This window comes from Phoenix dactylifera, chromosome 8 (assembly GCF_051530095.1).
Source record: "Phoenix dactylifera cultivar Ajwa chromosome 8, Ajwa_hap1_PhDact_Kaust_v1.1, whole genome shotgun sequence".
Classification (NCBI taxonomy): Eukaryota; Viridiplantae; Streptophyta; class Magnoliopsida; order Arecales; family Arecaceae; genus Phoenix; species Phoenix dactylifera.
In genome coordinates, this window is record NC_143197.1 from 31,412,254 (window position 1) to 31,430,898 (window position 18,645).

The following is an 18,645-nucleotide window of genomic DNA, read 5'->3' on the forward strand; positions in this document are numbered from 1 at the left end:
TGGTCTAAGAGAATACCTAGACTCAGATTGAGCTCAGGCCTAGCAGGCCAGCCATGGGCCTGATGGGGCTTGGCCTAAGAGTTAAACCCTGGGCTGCTTTCAGGTTTGGTCTCAACTGGTTTATTCGCACTCTTGCCTACTAATCGCAACAGAAACCGAGTTTATATCCGCCAACGTCAACTCATAATCAAATATGCCTTATGGTAACTCAAAAAATCAAATAAATTTACCCGGCAATGTCCCTCCATGTTATATTCACCGATATTATCCTTTATATATATATATTTTTATTTTTTATGAAAATGATGAAGGTTAGAGCCACTACACGCTTTCGCTATGGAGTGTAACCATTACTATATGTCTGTTGACATAATTTAAATACATTTGTGCCGAGTATGTGGCATTCCTTGCTTGTATGTTTACATTTTTCAGGCATAAATAATTGCTGCCATAACGATTTTTTTTTTTTTTGGTGCAATGGTGGTTCACACTCGACGGATGTGAATGCGGCTAACAAGATCAGAAAATAAAAAACTATATAAAGGCACAGGTACTGCTACAGTAGTTTTAAAAAGGCTTTATAATGCACTTCTGTTCATTTTTCTTCTAGGACTTTTTTTTTTTTTTTCAGAAAAAAAAAACAGCACTACGGGCATTATGCGGATACCATTCGTGGCCAGCGGCAACATCTTTGCGACGCGTTCCTCTGGTAAACTATATGGGCCACAAGGAAGCCGTGGCCCCATTTGGAAGGTCCAGTTCGGCCTGGTAGACTATATTTGGGCCGGACCGGGCTCCTCTCGAGATTTAAATCCCGGTCCATTCGCACCGCTACCCTGCAACCCCTGAATGATGAACCAAAAGTCAGGTCCTCAGTTGCCGACATTAGTTCAAATACCTTCCGCCTTGTATAAAGCGAGGAGATGACTCCTACCCTCGCACAAACGGACAAGCCTCCCCGCACTCGATAGGTGGGGCGGCGAGGCTGACGCCGACGACCATGGCCGTCTCCATCACCTTCGCTCCCTCGCACCCTTCTCTCCGCTCCGCCTCCCTCCATCTCTCCACTCCCACAAACCCGTCCTCGTTCTCCGAAACCCTAGCTCTCGATCGCCGGCGGCTTCCATGAGCGTCGAAGCCCCAAAAAAGTCCCCCGATGCCTCTTTCTTGGATAGGAAGGACTCCGGCCTTTTCCATTTCGTCAAATACCAGGGTCTCGGCAACGATTTCATCATGGTTCGTGATGCGATCTCTCATTGTCCACCTCCGATTCTTGATTTCTTGGGCATGGACTTCTTCTTGATCCGGTTCTTGTGGAGCTTATCTTATTAATATAGGTGGATAATAGGGATTCCTTGGAGCCTAGGGTTACTCCCCAACAGGCCGTGAAGCTCTGCAATCGGAATTTTGGGATTGGTGCTGATGGTGTAATCTTTGCATTGCCCGGGGTCAATGGCACCGATTACTCCATGAGGATCTTTAACTCGGATGACAGCGAGCCCGAGGTAATCCGTTGCTTGGAGAATCTTTATTTGTTTCACACTCGGTCAATTTCCTCTTATGGCTGTAGATGAGAGTTTTAAGCAGCTTGAAGATGTGCTAATGGTTAGACAAGTCGAATTCTATGGAAAGATACACAATTTATAAGCAGAATAGACCATTCCATGTCCCATCTTTATTTCTTTTTGTTTTTCTTGTTATCTGTCTATATTGTTTATTAACTGCTTTCTATTTCACGTATGGGAGAAATTAACCTTTAAACAATTTTTGGTTATTGATTCTTGTTATAAAAATGCCAGAGATCACTCGGCATATCACATCTCAGTTCACTGGTCCTCTGTGGAAATCAGTGATTGGCTGAATGGTACTGACTGAAACCATCTACACCCCATGTACCACACCAGTCCTGACTGCTACAATGGAACTGTGTGGTGGATAAAGGTAAAAAGTATAGATTTTTCTTATACATTTCAGGAACATCAGATATGCTTAATCTGATTAAGCATGCAATGACATGCAGGTAAATCTTTTTTCATAAAGCATCATATGGAAGCTGGATGACATACAACTGTCTGTTTTCAAAGAAACTATAGATTTTTTTTTTGTATGCTAAAACTGAAAAAAATGATAGAAAATGTTACAAGTGCATAATTTAGTTCCTTGTTTGGCTATTAGATGATTTTGGGTAAAAATGAAATAAATTGCGGCCACATTTATTGTATGCAAATGGTAATGCATAATTTTTTGTCTCAAATGCATTAACCTAAAAACACATATGCATTTGCCACCACCCCCCCCCCCCCCCTCCCCAAATTAAAAAAAAAAAAACACATACTCATTCTGAAGCATGGACATCATTAAGTTAATATAATCTAAAAATATTATCCTTTTTTTATTTTTATTTTTTTGGAGTGGGAACAACAGAAATCTTGTGGCTAACTTCTACATTGAGCCCCAAAGATGAATATAGTTCCCAACATAAATTGTCATCTTCTTCCCTCTTCATCTAGACTGCTTACAAGTCTAGGGGAATCAAAGGTGGCATACAAGATAGAGTAAAGATAGATTTATCTTTCTAGAATTCTGAAACTCTATTTGCAGTGAACGAACTACTGGATTCTTGAAGGTGAAAAATAGAACTTCAATATCAAGATGCATTAGATGCCAAAAATCGCACTTCTATTGTTACACCGGTACGAAGAAAACAGACCAACAAGAGATAACTTCCAATTTCATTCCTCATTGGTTTATTTAATGGTTTTGGTTAACACGAATAAAAAACTTGTCTTGCCTCAAAGGGAGCACCTATCCATATCAAAAGCTCTGCTTGTTAGAAGTTACAGTAGGACACTTCTTTAAACTTAGGTCATCTAGAAATCTAGGTTTGGACTCCTAGTTCTAGGATAGTTGCACTTCAGGGACTACACTTTGCTAAAATAATTTTTGTTAATGTCATTAATTGCCAACCCTAAATAGCCAGGAGAAGATCTTGATGGTGATGAGTATGGTTATAGTCTTTGACTTTTCTTGGTTACAGATATTCATGCATATTAAACATTAATGTTCCATAATATCTACCTAGAGTACTTTATTTCCTTGGTTGATTCTCAACAAATTATGCAATGTAATGGACAATCAATTCATCATAATCTTCTCTTTCCATAGGTGGACACATACTCGATAAGGAATATCTTTAACAACTTATAATTTCTATCATGCATTATGAATGTTGAATTGGAATGATTTTAGAAGCCTTTTGAAGTATTAATTCTTGAGTAAGCCTTTTGAATTATGACTATACAATGTCTTATTCTAGTCCTATACAGGCTTTGGAGGTGGATGACTTAAAGCTGGGAGATATTGGTCCAAAATTTGAGCACCATGAGATGTTCCCCTCTCGTACTGATACAAGTTGCTAAAATATTTTCTTCGATATTCATATTCTTTTTCTACATTGGACATTACTATGACTATTGAAGTCCTGTAAATAGTTTTGGATATGTTCTTAGTGTGAACTCATAAGCTACTTGTTTTGTTTCTTGGAGCAGTCTTGGTTTAACTTTTTCCTTAAAAAAAAAATTCTTCGCACATAGTTCATAATGAAATTAGAAAAGTTGACAACTTGGTGTGCCATACCGACATGTACCGACTATACCACACCGTGCTGGTAAAGTACCGGTATGATAATGACTTTCGGTTCAGTATATGAGTTGAACTGGTCCATACCATTCCGAACCAAGTGGAACCACTCTGTACCTCGTATCGGTAAAATACCGGTATGCTACCGAATTGGTAAAGTACTGGTTACAGGTCGGTAAAGTACTGGTACTGTATGGGTATGCATCCATCATAATATGCGATGTCTGATATTGCATTTAATTTTATTTCCATTTTAATGCTTCAATGCTTTTGCATATCCTTTATTTTCTATAATGAGATTCTTTATGTGAGCAATGTTAACTGATCAGTGTAAGTAGGCATATTATAGTTCTCCGTCACATGCTTGACTGCATGCCTATCTGCAGCTGTTGTGGTTTGCTTTCATCCATAAAGGATATGGTGGTGCTGTTCGCCTTTGCACACACTAAAGAGCAGTAGCATATAGAATCCCTTTTTTGGTTTCCTTGATTGAATTCTTTGATCATCTATTTTGCAGAATTTGTGCAAGTCTTCTCTCGTTCACACCTAAAAATGCGTGTATGGGAACATGGTGCAGGTATTTCTCAGAGCTATTGTTTTCTATGTTCACGTGTCTCTGTGTGTGTGAGGGTGATTATGGTCTTTTATTTGGTTATACTTCCTGAAGAGCAGAAATATTGTAAACCTTCTTGCATCTTGTCAGTTATGTTACTCTGCATAGGATTGCCTCCCTTTTCGGTTTCTAATATAATAGAAACAATATTTCATCCCAGCTCAGTTGTATGCCGTATTCTTTTGTATGTGTTGAGTCAGGTAAATGGAGTTGCTTACAAATCATGCTTCTTAGTATCCTGATTGTGGTCACAGTCTTAAAATCTGCATTACTCCCTTTTGTCATCATGTGATTGTGTTATGAACCAATTGGATGGTTAAATTATTTTTGAATGGCAGGAGCAACTCTAGCCTGTGGGACCGGAGCTTGTGCAGTTGTTGTCGCGGCAGTTCTAGAGGGCCACACTGAAAGGGTATCTTCATATTACTATGTGATCTTTACGTTGTTGCATTCATCTTATTCTATCTCGCATGTGCTTTTCCCATTCTCATTTATAACTCTATACTTTTGGTGAATGTTCTTTTGAACCAGACATGCATTGTTGATTTGCCTGGTGGGCCACTGGAGATTGAGTGGAGGGAGGAAGACAACCATGTTTACATAGGCCCTGCAGACGCAGTGTTTTATGGATCTGTCCCCCTTTAGCTCAGCAATTTGGATTAGTTTCTAAGACCTTTGCTTCAAGAAGAGATGATAATGAGTCCAATTGAAAGGTATCTGAAGTATTATCTGCAACATGCATATTAATGTCTCTAAACTGTCAGAAATTTTGTTACTTGTAATTTGCATGATGGCATGTTCTGTCTGGAGCTATAATCAGTTTGTCATAGCTAGTTTATGGAATTCAAGGTCTGTACCTTCTCGCAGCTGATGTTGCTGTCTGATATGCTATTGCCAACATGAGAACATGGAGACATCAATTAATCCCTTGAAATTTGATATGCTATTTTCTGTAAATGATATGGCTGACTATGCATAGAAAAAGTAACCATACATGTTTGATTGCATGAAAATACTTTGATAGTTTAGATTGTCAGAGTTCCTTTTTGTTTTCTTTGAGTAAAACAGAGTTTGTAAAAGTCTAATAAAGTTATAACCCTTGATGTGGTTAAAAATTTAGCATATATAACAATTATTCTATTTATTTGATCATTTTGTTATCTATTGGATTATCCCAAATCCTTCATTAGAAAACTTTTTTTGCAACCAGCACTTATAGTTCTACTTCTTCAACTTATGCAAGTTGTCATCATGACTTGGAGTCAAATATTTCCTCTCCATTAGCTTGAGGACCACAATTAAAAATGCAATACTTTTGATTCCTTGGACAAAAGCCAGGTCACAACTTGATTTAATCCTAGAATACATAGATACTGGGAGTCAGTAGATATTGGGGTTAATCAAATTTCTGTTGATTACTTCAACTTCATAATGACTAAAATGCGAGCAATACCAAGATGCTAGGCATTTCTTATGTGAGCTGGTGCCAACTAATATAATCATTAAATGCTAAAAGTTGTCTGACCTGGTTCATTTGATCGAACACTGTCATATGATAAATATTTAAGGATTGAAGAGCAACGAGAAGAGGGATGGAGAATGGATAGGTGTGAGGAGAAAGAAGCAACAAACTTCTACTGTGTCTCCTAAGAAAGCCTATAATCAACCAATGTGACTCTCATTCCTCATCTTCTTGGGGCCAAGCTTCTGATTAGAATCTGTTGAGGACTCTTTGCAATATACAAGAAAAAATGATTCATTAGAAATATTTTGCTTACATACAATACAAGAGAAGGTTTCAGAAAAATAAAAAAGAAAGCACCATCAGCCCCCTTCTTCTTCCTTTCCAATCTTTTTGAACTTATTTCTTTAGATTTGACTTTCGATGTTTATTACTCTTGTGCTGGTGCATCTTTACAAGATTATTGAGTTGAACTCAAGTCACGGAGAATTCTCAAAGAGGCTCCCTCAATATAAACTAGTATGCTGGAAAGTGTAAATGTGCCTAATGTAGGATTTTTTGTAGCACCAACTTGGTAAATCCAAGATAGTTTTGGCGGAAGAAATATGAAGTTGTAATTGGGCACATAGCTTCATAATATATAATGCGAAGCAACCTTTGTCACAATTCTATATACTACTATGTTACGTTTTCTTTCTTTTTTTTCAGAAGAATTTATATATACTATCTTTGTCGGTAGTCTTTTTGAAACCTATTTTTTCCTTCTCGATAGACCTTTGCATGGTTTAGCCAGGCCTAGCCTTAATTTTGAGAGTTAATTCATAAGCCCGAACCCAGCTTGACTGGCGCTCGAGCCTATAGGCTTCAACTTGAGCCCGGCCCAAGACCGACCTATCTCGACCCAACATACCGAGGGCACTATTCACACCATTATTGAAAGGTGGGGAGGAAATGGTGAGGGTGAGGGGAGGGACGAGGATCAAAGCAGAGGGGAGATGGTGACTGTGGAGAGGGCAAGATTGCGAGAGAGGAGGGAGAGTTCCAAGACGAGGAGGAAGAGGAGGCGGGGTATAGGAGGAGGTGGCGGGCGTTGGCCTACTTGAACAGTGTCACGGTAGCCAAGTTGAGGGTAGGGGATCTGGATGTAGGGTTAATGGAGAACGAGAGGAAAGAAGTTTCAAGAAAAAGAGAGAATGGGACTCTGAGGAGGGGGTGAGAGAGAGAGAGAGGAGGGGGCAGATGGAGGTTGTCTAGTGGGGGTGGGGTGGAGAAGATGGGGGCGGTACGAGAAGGGAGGGACATATTCTAGGGTCTCTCCCATCTCCTCTCCTTTCTTTCCTTTCTTTTTTTTTTTATAATTTTTGATTCTTTAGAAGATATGTGATATTATTTTAAATATAACTTATATATATATATATGTAATTGCAATTCAAGGATGCATAAGTTCTCGCTCACGATCCATATAACAAGCTACACCAAGTAAGGAGTGTAGAACAATTACCTTATGAGGTATAACCACTTATCGACAGATGTCGCTTTCCAGGGGAAATGCAAAAATTTAGTTGTATAGGTTGGGCTGATTTTGTTAGCACTTGATAAGATACAAAAGACTCTCTTAACATTTTCTAGTATGTTTTGGTTGTTAGTAGATTCTCAAGTTAGGTCAAGGCAAACAACACACTAAAGGTTTTTAGGACTTTTGGGTTCATTACTATCCTCAGTGGCAAATCTTCCTTCAACAAGATTGTTTTTATTTTTTTTTTAGTGTTTTAGAAAAGTGACTGTAATATGCAAGGTATTGCATAATACATATCTAGTATGCAGGCTACATATATAACCGCATATAATTAAGGTTGGTATTTTTAACTATATAAATTTTTTAAAATATATGAACTAAAATAAAAAAATAATAATAATGATAGTAATTTTAGATAGATAATATCAATATTTGTGCTTATTATTTAATTGGTGCTTATTACTTAATATATAATATTACTAGCAATAATTATAACATAATTAAAACTCACATCTAAATTAAGCATCAGTTTGAACCTGCTCTATCTGCATATATCCACATAAGAGGGGCAATTTATCCATATGTTTGCCCCCCTAATCAATAGTAGCAATTTATGAATTGACTGCAACCAACTCGAGTTAAACATGTTTAGCTTTGGCATAAATGGGTTCGGACCATAAGCATGTCTATTTGGTGTGACTCATTTATTAAATGTTCGGGTTTAGGCTTAAGAGTCTTAACCTATTTGACTCATTTGTTAGTTGGACGAAGTTGACATGGTTATGATTTGATTCATTTATGACTGTTTGTAAACCTAATTCAAGCTGTTTATTGGATAGGTTATATGAGTCGAGCTAGGTTACCTGTTTAATAAATAATTGAATTTGATTTTAAAATTTTAACATGTTTAATAAGCCGGCTGAGATCTGGTTGATAAGAGTTTTGATGCAACTTGGATTCTGCATGCCCGTAGCCGAACCGGTTAGACCTTTAACACCCCTACCCATGATGGAAGTGGGCCACATATAAGATGGCAAAATGCTAATTGGACGCCTGTTTAGTCCATATGCGGTACGGTTGCATATAATAAGTGCATATAGGCAAGGCAGTGCAAGAGACCACATCCATATATACAACTAGGGATGTCAAATGAGCAACTTTTTCATGATCTAGCTCATGTTCGGCTCCTTTGGATAGTAAATGAACTGAGCTAGATCTAGGCTTAGCTCATTTGAACTTGCTTCAATTTGGCCCCAAATATAAATTTATATAATATATATATATATATATATAACATTTTGGCTAGCTTAATTTAATAATACACACACACACACACACTTTTTTTTGCATATTTACTATAAACTAACATAGGTTGTACAAAAAATGTGTTTCAATTATAATATTAAAGTTTAATTAAGATTATAGAGATTAAATTACATAGACTAAACAAAAAATTATGTAAATAAAGATCTTGAAATATCTTTAACCCTCATTGATTTTTTAAAGCAAGCTGTTTGCAAGTAGCTTGTGTTGGGCTTGAAACTAAATAAGTTGGTTTAAGCTTGGCTCGATCATAAAATGAGTTGAGCTTGAGCTAGGCTAGCTCATTCTATGTTCAGCTTGTTTGATCCCCTATATAACTACCTCATGCGTCACATTTTAAAACACTACTTTTTTTAATATATATTCCATAATCATGGTTTGAAGATGGAAGAAGAGGGGGAACAAACTAGAATGAAAGTTGTTTAATGAATATATATATAATGATGACATGCGCTATGATACAATTAATAGATTGATTGTTTTGACATCACAAAGAGATGGGAATAGCAAAAGCAATGCATAGAATTAGCATCTAATAAAGTCATAATGAGAAGGCTTTTATCAAGGGTCATATTTGGGAAAGAAGAAAAAATTGGATGAGAGAGCTTCAAGTCTCTCTCTCTCTCCCCCCCTCCCCCCTCCCAGCTTCCCCCCTCAAATATATAGGTTTTCCTATCAGTATCAATCTTTTAAATAACTCAACCAATTTAGCCGTATTTGGTCAAACCAGTTACAGGGGCATTCTACTTTAATGTTTATTTTGTTTCTTAGCACTTGCTTGGATAGTATCATTGCTTGCCACTTATTCAGGGGGAACGATCTGATTCCAGATCTTAAGCAAGAAGATGTTATGTCATCTCTTTGTTATTATATGGAGGATTTGAGTATTTTTGTTTGTTGATCCAAAGAAAAGGCAAGAGTGCAAAGAAAAATAGATTTGGAAATTAAGAATGTGACACCATTGAGTTAACGCTTATCAGGGTAGTAATTTGTTACATTTTCAGGGTGATGAGGAACTCAGGTACTGAGGGGTTTTGGGGCATTGCGAGTGACACTCTCTGAATCAGTAAATCTGCTTCGAGGTAAGGGAAATGACAGATAAAGTTTTGAGGGATGGTATTTAGTGCAGAGAAGTGACATCCTATAGTAGTACTCAAAATAGTCTGTGGGATGAAAAAATAGAGATGGGGTTGAGTTTGTTCCATGTGGAGAAATCTTCATATTTAAAGGACTGGTATAATGTCTTGGTTTAAATCTTACTATTCTATATAAGACTCGGGAGGGGGAGTCACCGTTTTGAGTAGATGCTGTAATTGGTTTATTACTTGTTCAAGTGAGAGACCTGTCATGCTTAATATGCACAGGCACGAAGGAGTCATCGTTACCATCTTCACCTTGCAGTTGGTTGACACATCTAGATGATTATTAGGATTAGTGTTCATAAGAAGGAAAAAAAAAGAATCACAGGGTCCACATAGTCGCTGGCCATTGTGTGATTCGTTCTCGCCAGCTCGTCCCTGAATTGGAGAGGATCCTAATCTTGTGAGGACCGATATAGGCATGTATTTAGTCCCACATCGGTTATTCACCGAGAAGATCTTGAGTACTTATAATTACGAAATTTCCAAAAATATCTTCTGGCTAGCCATTTTGGGTGAGGTCTTGATTTGTGATAAATGGTATCAGAGCGAACTCAGCCTATAGCCTATGTGGATTAGGGGACACTACAACACGAATTCATGAAGGCTGACCATGGGTCGATCGTGGTATTTGTGATTAGATTTGAATGAATTTAAACCCTTAGCCTGACGAGAATGTCAGGACTTGAACGGAGAAAGTTTGTGAGGACTGGTGCGGACGTGTGTTTAGTCCCATATCGATTATTCACCGAAGACACTTTGGGTACCTATACAAGACTAAAGAATCTAAAAAAATATCTTCCAGTTAGCCTTTTTGAGTAAGATCCTCGGTTGTATCAAACCCAACTTTTAATTTTTTTATTTTAATATGGTGAAGTATAAGGTGGTATGCACAATTGGGTGCGCATATGCTTACAAGATGTGCGCACATCATGTTATATATATATATATATTGGGTATCTCCGGGCACACGCATGGCGTATACAATGAAAGTATGAATGCGTGGGACCTGCATGAATTTTCTGTCACCCACTTGTTCCCATATAATAACAAGGGCAATCTGGCGTTGATGCCATTAAGATGAGTGGATCCACTTTTTCCCACTTCATTATATCTATTTGCAAAAAACAAAAAGGAGGAAAGAAAGGAGGGAATCTAGAATCCTCTATTTGATGGGCATAAATTTGGATTTTCTTTATAAGGTTGCAGTATATTCACCATTTCTCATCAGTTATGGAGGATTTGACAGTAGTCTATATGTGCTCCTTTTTGATTGAACAAAGCAGTAGTCTTCTGACATTTACTCCATTGCTTATCAAATGTTTTCATACCTAAGAGCCAACTGGAGGGAACAAAAGTAAAAGCTGCAGTTCAAATAAAATATTCTGGTTAAAATTCAAAGTATTGCCTGTTCAACCAAAATTCTGCATTCAGTATACCGTGCCTGGCACCTGATTCTAATGGGCTATTTGGATTTGCCCATCATCGTGTCCAGAAGTGGCCCAATATATTTAGAGGCCTAAGGCTGTTTTATCTTTGAGACCTTCCTTGCAGTAGGCTGGTCTAAGGTAAACTCACAGGAGGGTTTTTTTCTTCCATTTTGCCTTTAAAAGCTTTTCTGTAGTGGGCCTTCTTTGGGCCGGAGCCTTAGGCGACCGCGTTGGTCCGGCCCTGATCGTATCCTCAAGTTCAAATTCACACAGCCAAAGCTTTCCAAACATCTCAGGCATGTGATTGACTTCTTGTTGGTAGACACCATACTCGGCGCCAAAAATTGTGGTCATGTCAGAACAGCAATCTTTACTCCTCTTTTCGTGCAAATTGTTGTCCTTAGGATTATGTTGCACGATGTAATTGTCTAATTCATGTTTCGAATGCCAACTTTCGAGCACTCTGTTCTATTTCTCTCATTGCTCTCCACTTTGTAGGCCCTGCTCTGTAATTGCGGGCTGCAGGATGGTCTCCTCCTTTTTATGGAAAAGAACTCAGATTGAGCGGGCACCAGGACCACCTCGTTCACTTACCTGTTATAGCATTTATTAGTATCATCTAAAGGCCAATGACAGGATGACTACTACATTCAGCTGCATTTTCTGAGGATTTTGGTCGGTATGTTTATTGCATCTGTTAGGGATAAATTCGAAAGACAGGCTTATCAGGTTGTTTAGCAAGATTCTGCAGCCATATGACCTGGAATGAAGGAGCTCGGTTGCACAGGAAGTATAGATACTGATCGATTGTTTAACGTGAGAAATGCCACCAGGAAACCCAACTGCAGTCGCTATCAGGCTTCTCAGCAAACAGGTTCTTCAAGGGGTTGATTAATTCCAGATAGGGCTTGGGGCCATGGTTAAATGGAAGAAAAGAAAATCTTAAACTATTCAGTAAGTTAGATACCGTAACTAATGTTCTTGAACATTATCTTTCTCCTTTATTGGTTTGCTTACCATGTAATAAATTACATCAACTGTTGGAATACATTAAGGAACCAAGTCCTTCATGTGGCTATTAAATGGAGAGACAGTTGTGGTTTAAGTTCGAATTAGTGTTCTGGTTAGACGGATTAGATCAGTAGATGGCAGATGCAGAGAGTTTCATCTAATGCAGCATGTGAATCCTACGCACGGATCTTCTGTTTGGGCATCATGAGTGTATGAATATGGAAGTTATTGGTACAATGTCCAATAGAAGGCATGTCTTCTGTACATAAATACACAGGAAGTTGCATGAATTAGGGTTGTCATTGGAGATCGCCTAGAAGCAAAGAGCTTTGAAAAAGAACAAAATTTCATCGTTTTAATTTGCTTGTTTATGAGTTATCTCCGATAGTTACTATTAACCCCTTGCGAAATCAAGTACCCTACTCTGCAAGTGCAGTCTTAGTAGCGATTATGCGTATAGTTTGTCAGCCTGCGTTCTGTGAGTTACAACTGTTAATACTTGAAGTCTTTTAGATAAACTGCTACGGAAGAACCAAGTGAAGTCTACTAACACTTAAAGCTGCATTAGATAACTTAGCAAGTCAAAGATGGAAAATGACCATATATTCTGCAGGATCCACGTAAAATAAATTTCCTGCTTTATTAACTCCTTGTGATGGAGAATTGTTTTGCAGCTTGCTTATCTGTGTGGCCACCTTCATCCGTCATTATCAAATTGCAGATATCCCATTATTTTGATGCATGATGTTTTATTTGTTTCTTGTCGTGCTTGTTTCCAACTCTCTTTAGCATGTTTCTTCTTGCCCCATTAACGCTTAAAAGCCGGAGCCATCATTCGCCGAGAAAGAGTCACCATAGAATAATATGGGCTGATGGGATACGAGTAGCTGAGCACTAACCAAATTATTTTAGTTAGGAGATAAGAAGGGTATCAGGTGCGAGATCATTCGCAAAAAGCCTTATCATCTTCCTTTTATCTGCCCTATCTTAGCAGCCACTAATTTCTCATTTCAGACTTGCAAGACGCGCAACTACCGGCCAAACTAATCTCCCAATCTAATCCTTCTCTATCGAATAAGGCTGGAAACATTTCCTGTCACTAGCTAGAAAAGTTGAAGAAAAAGAGGTCACCCACTACTTGTGCCGACCCTCGCCTCCTCCCCACTCCCAATGCTGGATGATTGGGAGGAAAAGAGAATGGAGCGAGGTGAGGGTCCATACATGCAAGCGACCTACGTCTGGAGGATTAACAGCCACATTAGTCGAGGTGAGAAGTCTTTAAATCATTCTTTGCAGCCATGGAGAACCTTGTTTCATCTTTACAGTGAACGTTTTATTTTTAAGCAGTGTGTGTCGTTTCATTGCAGCTTGTCTCTCTATCATGGATTGATTAATTAGACGGAATAGTTTTTGTAAACCAGCCCCTTTTTTTTCTTTTTCTTTTTTTTTTATGTGTGTGTATCTCTCTCTCTCTCTCCCATCTTTGCGTAGACATGCACAGCCCGTTGTATCGGAGTACAAGAATTCACGGAATAACCTTGGAGAGGAAGCATCAGAGTTCCACACAAGTTAACCGAAGTCCCTATGAACATATTCTCCATATATTTTAGAGCAAGGGATGAACCTTGTCATTGTAGGGGTTATGCATGGCTATCCAGTACTTGAGCCCAATTGTATCCTTTGCGCCAGACAAGGATTCATCCCCATTTTGCTTTGCAATCTATGTGGTGGATGAATGACAGCCGTTTGGAACATTTTGTGATCTGTGTAGTGGATAATCCAATGATAGATTGGCGTGAAAAAATGTGTATCCTTCTTTCGCACAAAGGATAAAACACAACTAAATAAGGACTTCACTGGACTTTATAGAAAGTAGATAGAACCAACTACCTTTGATGTATTATTAGGTCGTCTCTCCTGAATTTAAAGAAAAAAGAGAGAAAGAAAGAAAAGGGAACAAAGTTCTTTATTAAATATTATATAAAATTAGCACTAGTTTTCATTATTTTCAAAATGAAATATAAAATTTATAGTCCATAACAATAGTTTATTTAGTTTTGAATGATGGGTGTGATTTGGAAGGCTAGCTTAATCTTTCTTCACTCTATTACTTAAAAAAAAAGAAAAAAGAATGATGGGTATGATTTCCCCCTTTGTTCATGTCTTTGTGGATCTAGGCCCAAGATTTTGTCGAGTGTTTTAACAAATTAACATTAGTTTTACCAGTAGGACTATTGTAACAGTGTCTCGATATAGTTATGTACAAAAATCATGTGGTTGCTTGACTTGCTCTTTTATGTTTTAACCAACCATGCTCGAACTATATCTAGGAATGGCAAAAATTAACCCATCTGAAAAACTTGACCCAACCCTATCAATTCATGTCATGTTTTGTCATGAATTTTTCAGTTAGGGCCGGACATGAGTCAGATTTTTGACTCAGAATTTTAGATAGGTCAATTATAGATTAAAGTTTTGACTTTGGTTAGGTCATAAGGATGGAGTTCTATTTGGATCAAAATAATTTAGGTTGGTTTGATATTTTTTTTGATGATTAATCTTTTTTCTTGCTACTAGTTGTTTAAATCATTTTGAAAAAATTAGCCGGTAAGATTTATAAATAATGGATTTAACATGCTAGCTTAGATTTATTAGAATTGAGTCTTGAAAAATAGATTGGGTTAGGATTAACCGAGTGACCCGAAATGATATGTAGCTGGCCATGGTGCCAATCATGCTTATCTAGCCAAATGTGAAGAAATCCAAGCCAGACAGAGTTCGAGAGCCTCTGTACAAGCGTATGAGAGATCTTGATCCGAGATCAGATCATGTTGAGTATGGGTTAGGGTTTTGTATGTTGGTGTTCTTATTTGATCCAACAAACCTGACCCGTTGCCACCTGAAAATCGATCCTTCCGAACTCACTCAAGGTCTCAATAAATCTTGATCGTTTTTGTTTAAAGTATGCATTCTTATGTGCTCATATACACATGTAGAAAATGATTTAAATAATTTCTTCAGCAACTTGCTGTTCTGTTCAAATAAATACAACAAGAGTTCCTAATTCGTCATGAAGTTTTGGCTTTGAGCAAATGTTTTAAATTAATAGTAGGTTACTCCAATTTTCTCAAAGAAAAAACAAGTGACTCCAATAAAAGATGGCCTCTCAAGAACTTCCTCGGGCGACAAACCTCATAGCTGTAGAGACAACTGTTACACATTCCTTAGGAGGCAAATTAGTCTGGTTCGATCAAGTTCAGCACAGTAGAATATCTATCTTACAAACACGCAATGGGCCTTACGACTAAGCATACCTAAATTTTACATGAGAAATAGCTCCATCCTACCAGAGGTTCTACTTCCCAGCCATTTCACATCTACAAACAAAAGGCCAAGAGAGAACTAAGTATAATAGCGCCAGTTACAAAACTCTCAACTGTGATGGTAGTTAGGGACCAATAGGTCATGAACAGAAGGAAACATCTTGAACTCTTCCTCATCTATCTTCCAGAGTGATTCAGGGCTATATTCCCACATAGGGGAGGGCATCGGAGGCCAGGAAGTATCGCAGACTTCATTCTTACATCCCTCAAAGCTCAGCCCGCTGACTGCTTCAGAGGTTGCAATCTCATTCCAAATCTGATCCATGGAGTACCACCCCTTCGCACCTTCCTCCTCCACCACAAACCCTGTAGTTACGCAGCAGCAACCACTGGCGCTATTAAGCTCGTGCTGTTCCAACCCAGCCTCCTCCGCTGGGGGTTCGCTTCGAGAGGGCGAATTATAGGTCAGAGATGACGAAGATGATGACGGAGAGAGAGCGTTTCTCTTTCGCTCTTGGGCCTTCTTCCTCATATGAGTCCTCCAGTAGTTCTTGATCTCATTATCGGTGCGCCCCGGGAGCTTTCGAGCTATGCGAGACCACCTATACAATAAGCATTGCTCGTCAAAGTCGTTCCTTATGCGGCAAGCCTATAAATGCATGCCACTAGATGAAAGAAAAAGTTGTGGATGTGCACCACAAGAATCATCATCTAGGCGAGTTCATAAGAGATATAATTTTACTAATGGAACAGTAATAGATGAGGAGCTAATCAAAAGGAGTTGTTGTTGTTGGGGAGTGTGAGATGAAGCATGGAGATAGATATCGAACCTATTTCCCCAGCGCGAATGGAGCTCGAGGATGAGGCGCTCTTCCTGATGCGTCATGCGGCCGCGCTTGAGACCGGGGTGCAGGTAATTAACCCAGCGTAACCTGCAACTCTTGCCTGTTCTGTTGAGACCTACATACAACATTAAACCAGGCCGGGTTAAACGGTAGCGTCCTCCACCCCTCCTCACCGCCAAAGTAAGCCTACTTGTAGCCCCCCCCCCTCAAACCTGAGACTTTGGCTATGAAATCCCAACGACGTTCCCCGAGTAAGCCCACAAAGCATACCAGTTGCAGGTCCTCCTTCTCCGTCCACGGGCCCTTTCGGGTCTCTTCTTTCACCGTCACCATCGTCGTCGTCTCTCCTCCTCCTCCTCCTCCTCCTCCTCTCTCTGCACGGCCTTCAGAACTCCCTTTCCACCTCCACTTGGAAAGCAGCAGCCACTGCTTTGTCCTTAGACCACAGAACCTGCTCGCCTTTGCGTCCTCTCGTGATCTTTTTATAGGGAGTGACCTCCAGGGTCACGTGATTTCACATGTTGGCTTGCTCCCTCTTTGTTTTCTTTACTTTTGGTGGGGGCTGAGTCACCAGCTCAGAAGCATGTGCAGTCCACGTGATGTGACATTGGCCTTCTTCTTTTTTTTTTTTTTTCAGAGCTCTGGTTTGATTAGCATTTAGACAGTGTACTTAGCACTTAGCTATAGTACCACCTGGTGTGTAGGCATAACGACCTTAAAAATAAGGTGCCTTTCATTCATTAGATCCTGATTGAGTGCTTCTGACTTCTGCGTCCTGTGTACATCCTAAATGATGGAAGGACATGAATGTGTAATTAAATATCTAAATAATAACATGTCTTTGTTTCTTGTAATGGTATACTGCATGCTATAAAGATGTTATTGTATTATTCGAGATTTCTGTGGTTAATTCACTGAAATGTAAGGTGATAACCCACTGTTAATTTTCTCAAAAAACAGAACAAAAGTGAAAAAAGAAAGAAAGAAAAATTATGGTTAAGCAGAGATTCGACGGTGAGTGAATCAATCCAAAGATAGATGGCTCTTAAGGATTGATGGGAGAAGAAATTTCCATATAAAAATACAAGCCAGAGCCCTAAGATCCACTCTTCTTTGTTCTGGTTAATGCCTCAAGACTAAGCATAGACTAAAACTCATGGTCTCTCAAGTTTTTTTTTTTTTTTTTTTTTTTTTTTTTTTTTTTTTTTTGCGGCTAAGATGGACAATTCGTACAATTCAAGTTCGAAATAATCAAAAAAAATCAAAAAATAACATATTCCAGAATGCCTCTAAGGCAAGCGTCCAAAATATAATCAGAGCGATGACCTACAAAAGAGGCCATTCTGTTCGCAGCTCCATTTGCCTTGTGATAGATGTGCCTCACAATAAAGATTGAACTCTCTCTTATTCTTAGACAATCACTATAGCAGAGTCGTCCTCAACTAAGAAGATACATTTCTCCACCTTGAAGCCATTCTATTGCATTAGTTTTGCCGTTAGTGACAGACTACCACTTTGGTGTAGTTCAGCGAATAGAGGGGTTAGTGTAGTAGGATCACGGTTTGGTAAGACTTTGGCGGTGATCTGGTCAGTAGTTTGCGGGGTTTATTACTTCGCATTCCTTTTTTCTTTTTCAAAAGTTCACCGTAAGTTACAAGCAGTTCCTACCTAGGGATTAATCCTTGTCTCATTTTTGCTGAATGATATCCCCAACCAAATACATGAAGGGCTCAAATAACACTAGGTTACCTGAGTACAAATCTCTTCCTTTAAGAAAATAATACATGATTGCTCAAATCTCATTTTTGGGCAATCACCGTAGCAGAGTCGCTTTCAACTAAAAAGATACATTTCTCCACCTTAAAGCCATACTATTGCATTAGGTTTGCTGTTAGTGAGACTACCACTTCGGAGCAGTTCAGCGAATAGAGAGGTTAGTGTAGTAGTATCATGGTTTTGGTAGGACTTTGGCGGTGATGTGATTTGTAGTTTGCGAGGTTTATTACTTCACATTCCTTTTTTTCTTTTTTAAAAGTCCACCGTAAGTTACAAGCAGTTCCTACCTAGGGATTAATCCTTGTCTCATTTTTGCTGAATGATATGCCCAACCAAATACATCAAGGGTTCAAATAACACTAGGTTACCTGAGTACAAATCTCTTTCTTTAAGAACAAAATATATATATGAATTTTCATCCAGATACATTGTTTTCAGTACTTTTTATCTTTTTTTCTTTTTTTAACCTTTATAGGTCAGCAGCACTGTCATCAATGGCATTAGGTTAAAATAAAATCAACTTGGTTTCTTTCCCCAACCATGTGGATAGATAGTTCTCCTACCCAAT

At 38.6% G+C, this 18,645-nt stretch overlaps 2 protein-coding genes across 10 annotated transcripts; one reads left to right on the plus strand and one right to left on the minus strand.

Moving 5' to 3' along the window:
* Window positions 1-923: 923 nt before the first annotated feature.
* Window positions 924-14,865, plus strand: LOC103705997 (diaminopimelate epimerase, chloroplastic-like). 9 transcript variants are annotated; one of them, XR_016396310.1, is made up of 8 exons: window positions 924-1,236; window positions 1,338-1,505; window positions 3,327-3,399; window positions 4,157-4,216; window positions 4,591-4,664; window positions 4,784-4,965; window positions 11,621-13,400; window positions 13,481-14,865. XR_016396310.1 is itself a non-coding variant. In XM_088703626.1 (6 exons), exons 1-6 carry the CDS (start codon window positions 1,126-1,128, stop codon window positions 4,895-4,897), a joined length of 600 nt encoding a protein of 199 aa, XP_088559752.1. In that variant the 5' UTR covers window positions 924-1,125; the 3' UTR covers window positions 4,898-5,209. The 9 variants fall into 9 exon arrangements, 4 of the variants coding, with proteins under 4 accessions (XP_088559752.1, XP_088559753.1, XP_088559755.1 ...); XR_016396309.1 differs by having other exon boundaries at window positions 13,501-14,865; XR_016396311.1 differs by having other exon boundaries at window positions 13,625-14,865.
* Window positions 14,866-15,287: 422 nt separating this feature from the next.
* MYB59 (myb domain protein 59) lies at window positions 15,288-16,773 on the minus strand. The gene is made up of 3 exons (XM_008789856.6): window positions 16,514-16,773; window positions 16,287-16,416; window positions 15,288-16,058 (listed from the first exon to the last, which is right to left on the minus strand). The coding sequence occupies exons 1-3, from the start codon at window positions 16,632-16,634 to the stop codon at window positions 15,566-15,568; spliced, it is 744 nt and encodes a 247-aa protein (XP_008788078.3). The 5' UTR covers window positions 16,635-16,773; the 3' UTR covers window positions 15,288-15,565.
* Between the last annotated feature and the right edge of the window lie 1,872 nt (window positions 16,774-18,645).

Bases quoted from the DNA above. Each gene is read 5' to 3' on its own strand.
- MYB59 (XM_008789856.6), bottom strand. From the start codon at position 16,634: ATGGTGACGGTGAAAGAAGAGACCCGAAAGGGCCCGTGGACGGAGAAG. The intron at 16,417-16,513 runs GTTTGAGGGGGG...TGTTGTATGTAG, and splicing joins TTTCATAGCCAAAGTCTCAG to GTCTCAACAGAACAGGCAAG. The intron at 16,059-16,286 runs GTTCGATATCTA...CTTATTGTATAG, and splicing joins CATTCGCGCTGGGGAAATAG to GTGGTCTCGCATAGCTCGAA.
- LOC103705997 (XM_088703626.1), top strand. From the start codon at position 1,126: ATGAGCGTCGAAGCCCCAAAAAAGTCCCCCGATGCCTCTTTCTTGGAT. The intron at 1,237-1,337 runs GTTCGTGATGCG...TTATTAATATAG, and splicing joins TCGGCAACGATTTCATCATG to GTGGATAATAGGGATTCCTT. The intron at 4,665-4,783 runs GTATCTTCATAT...CTTTTGAACCAG, and splicing joins TAGAGGGCCACACTGAAAGG to ACATGCATTGTTGATTTGCC.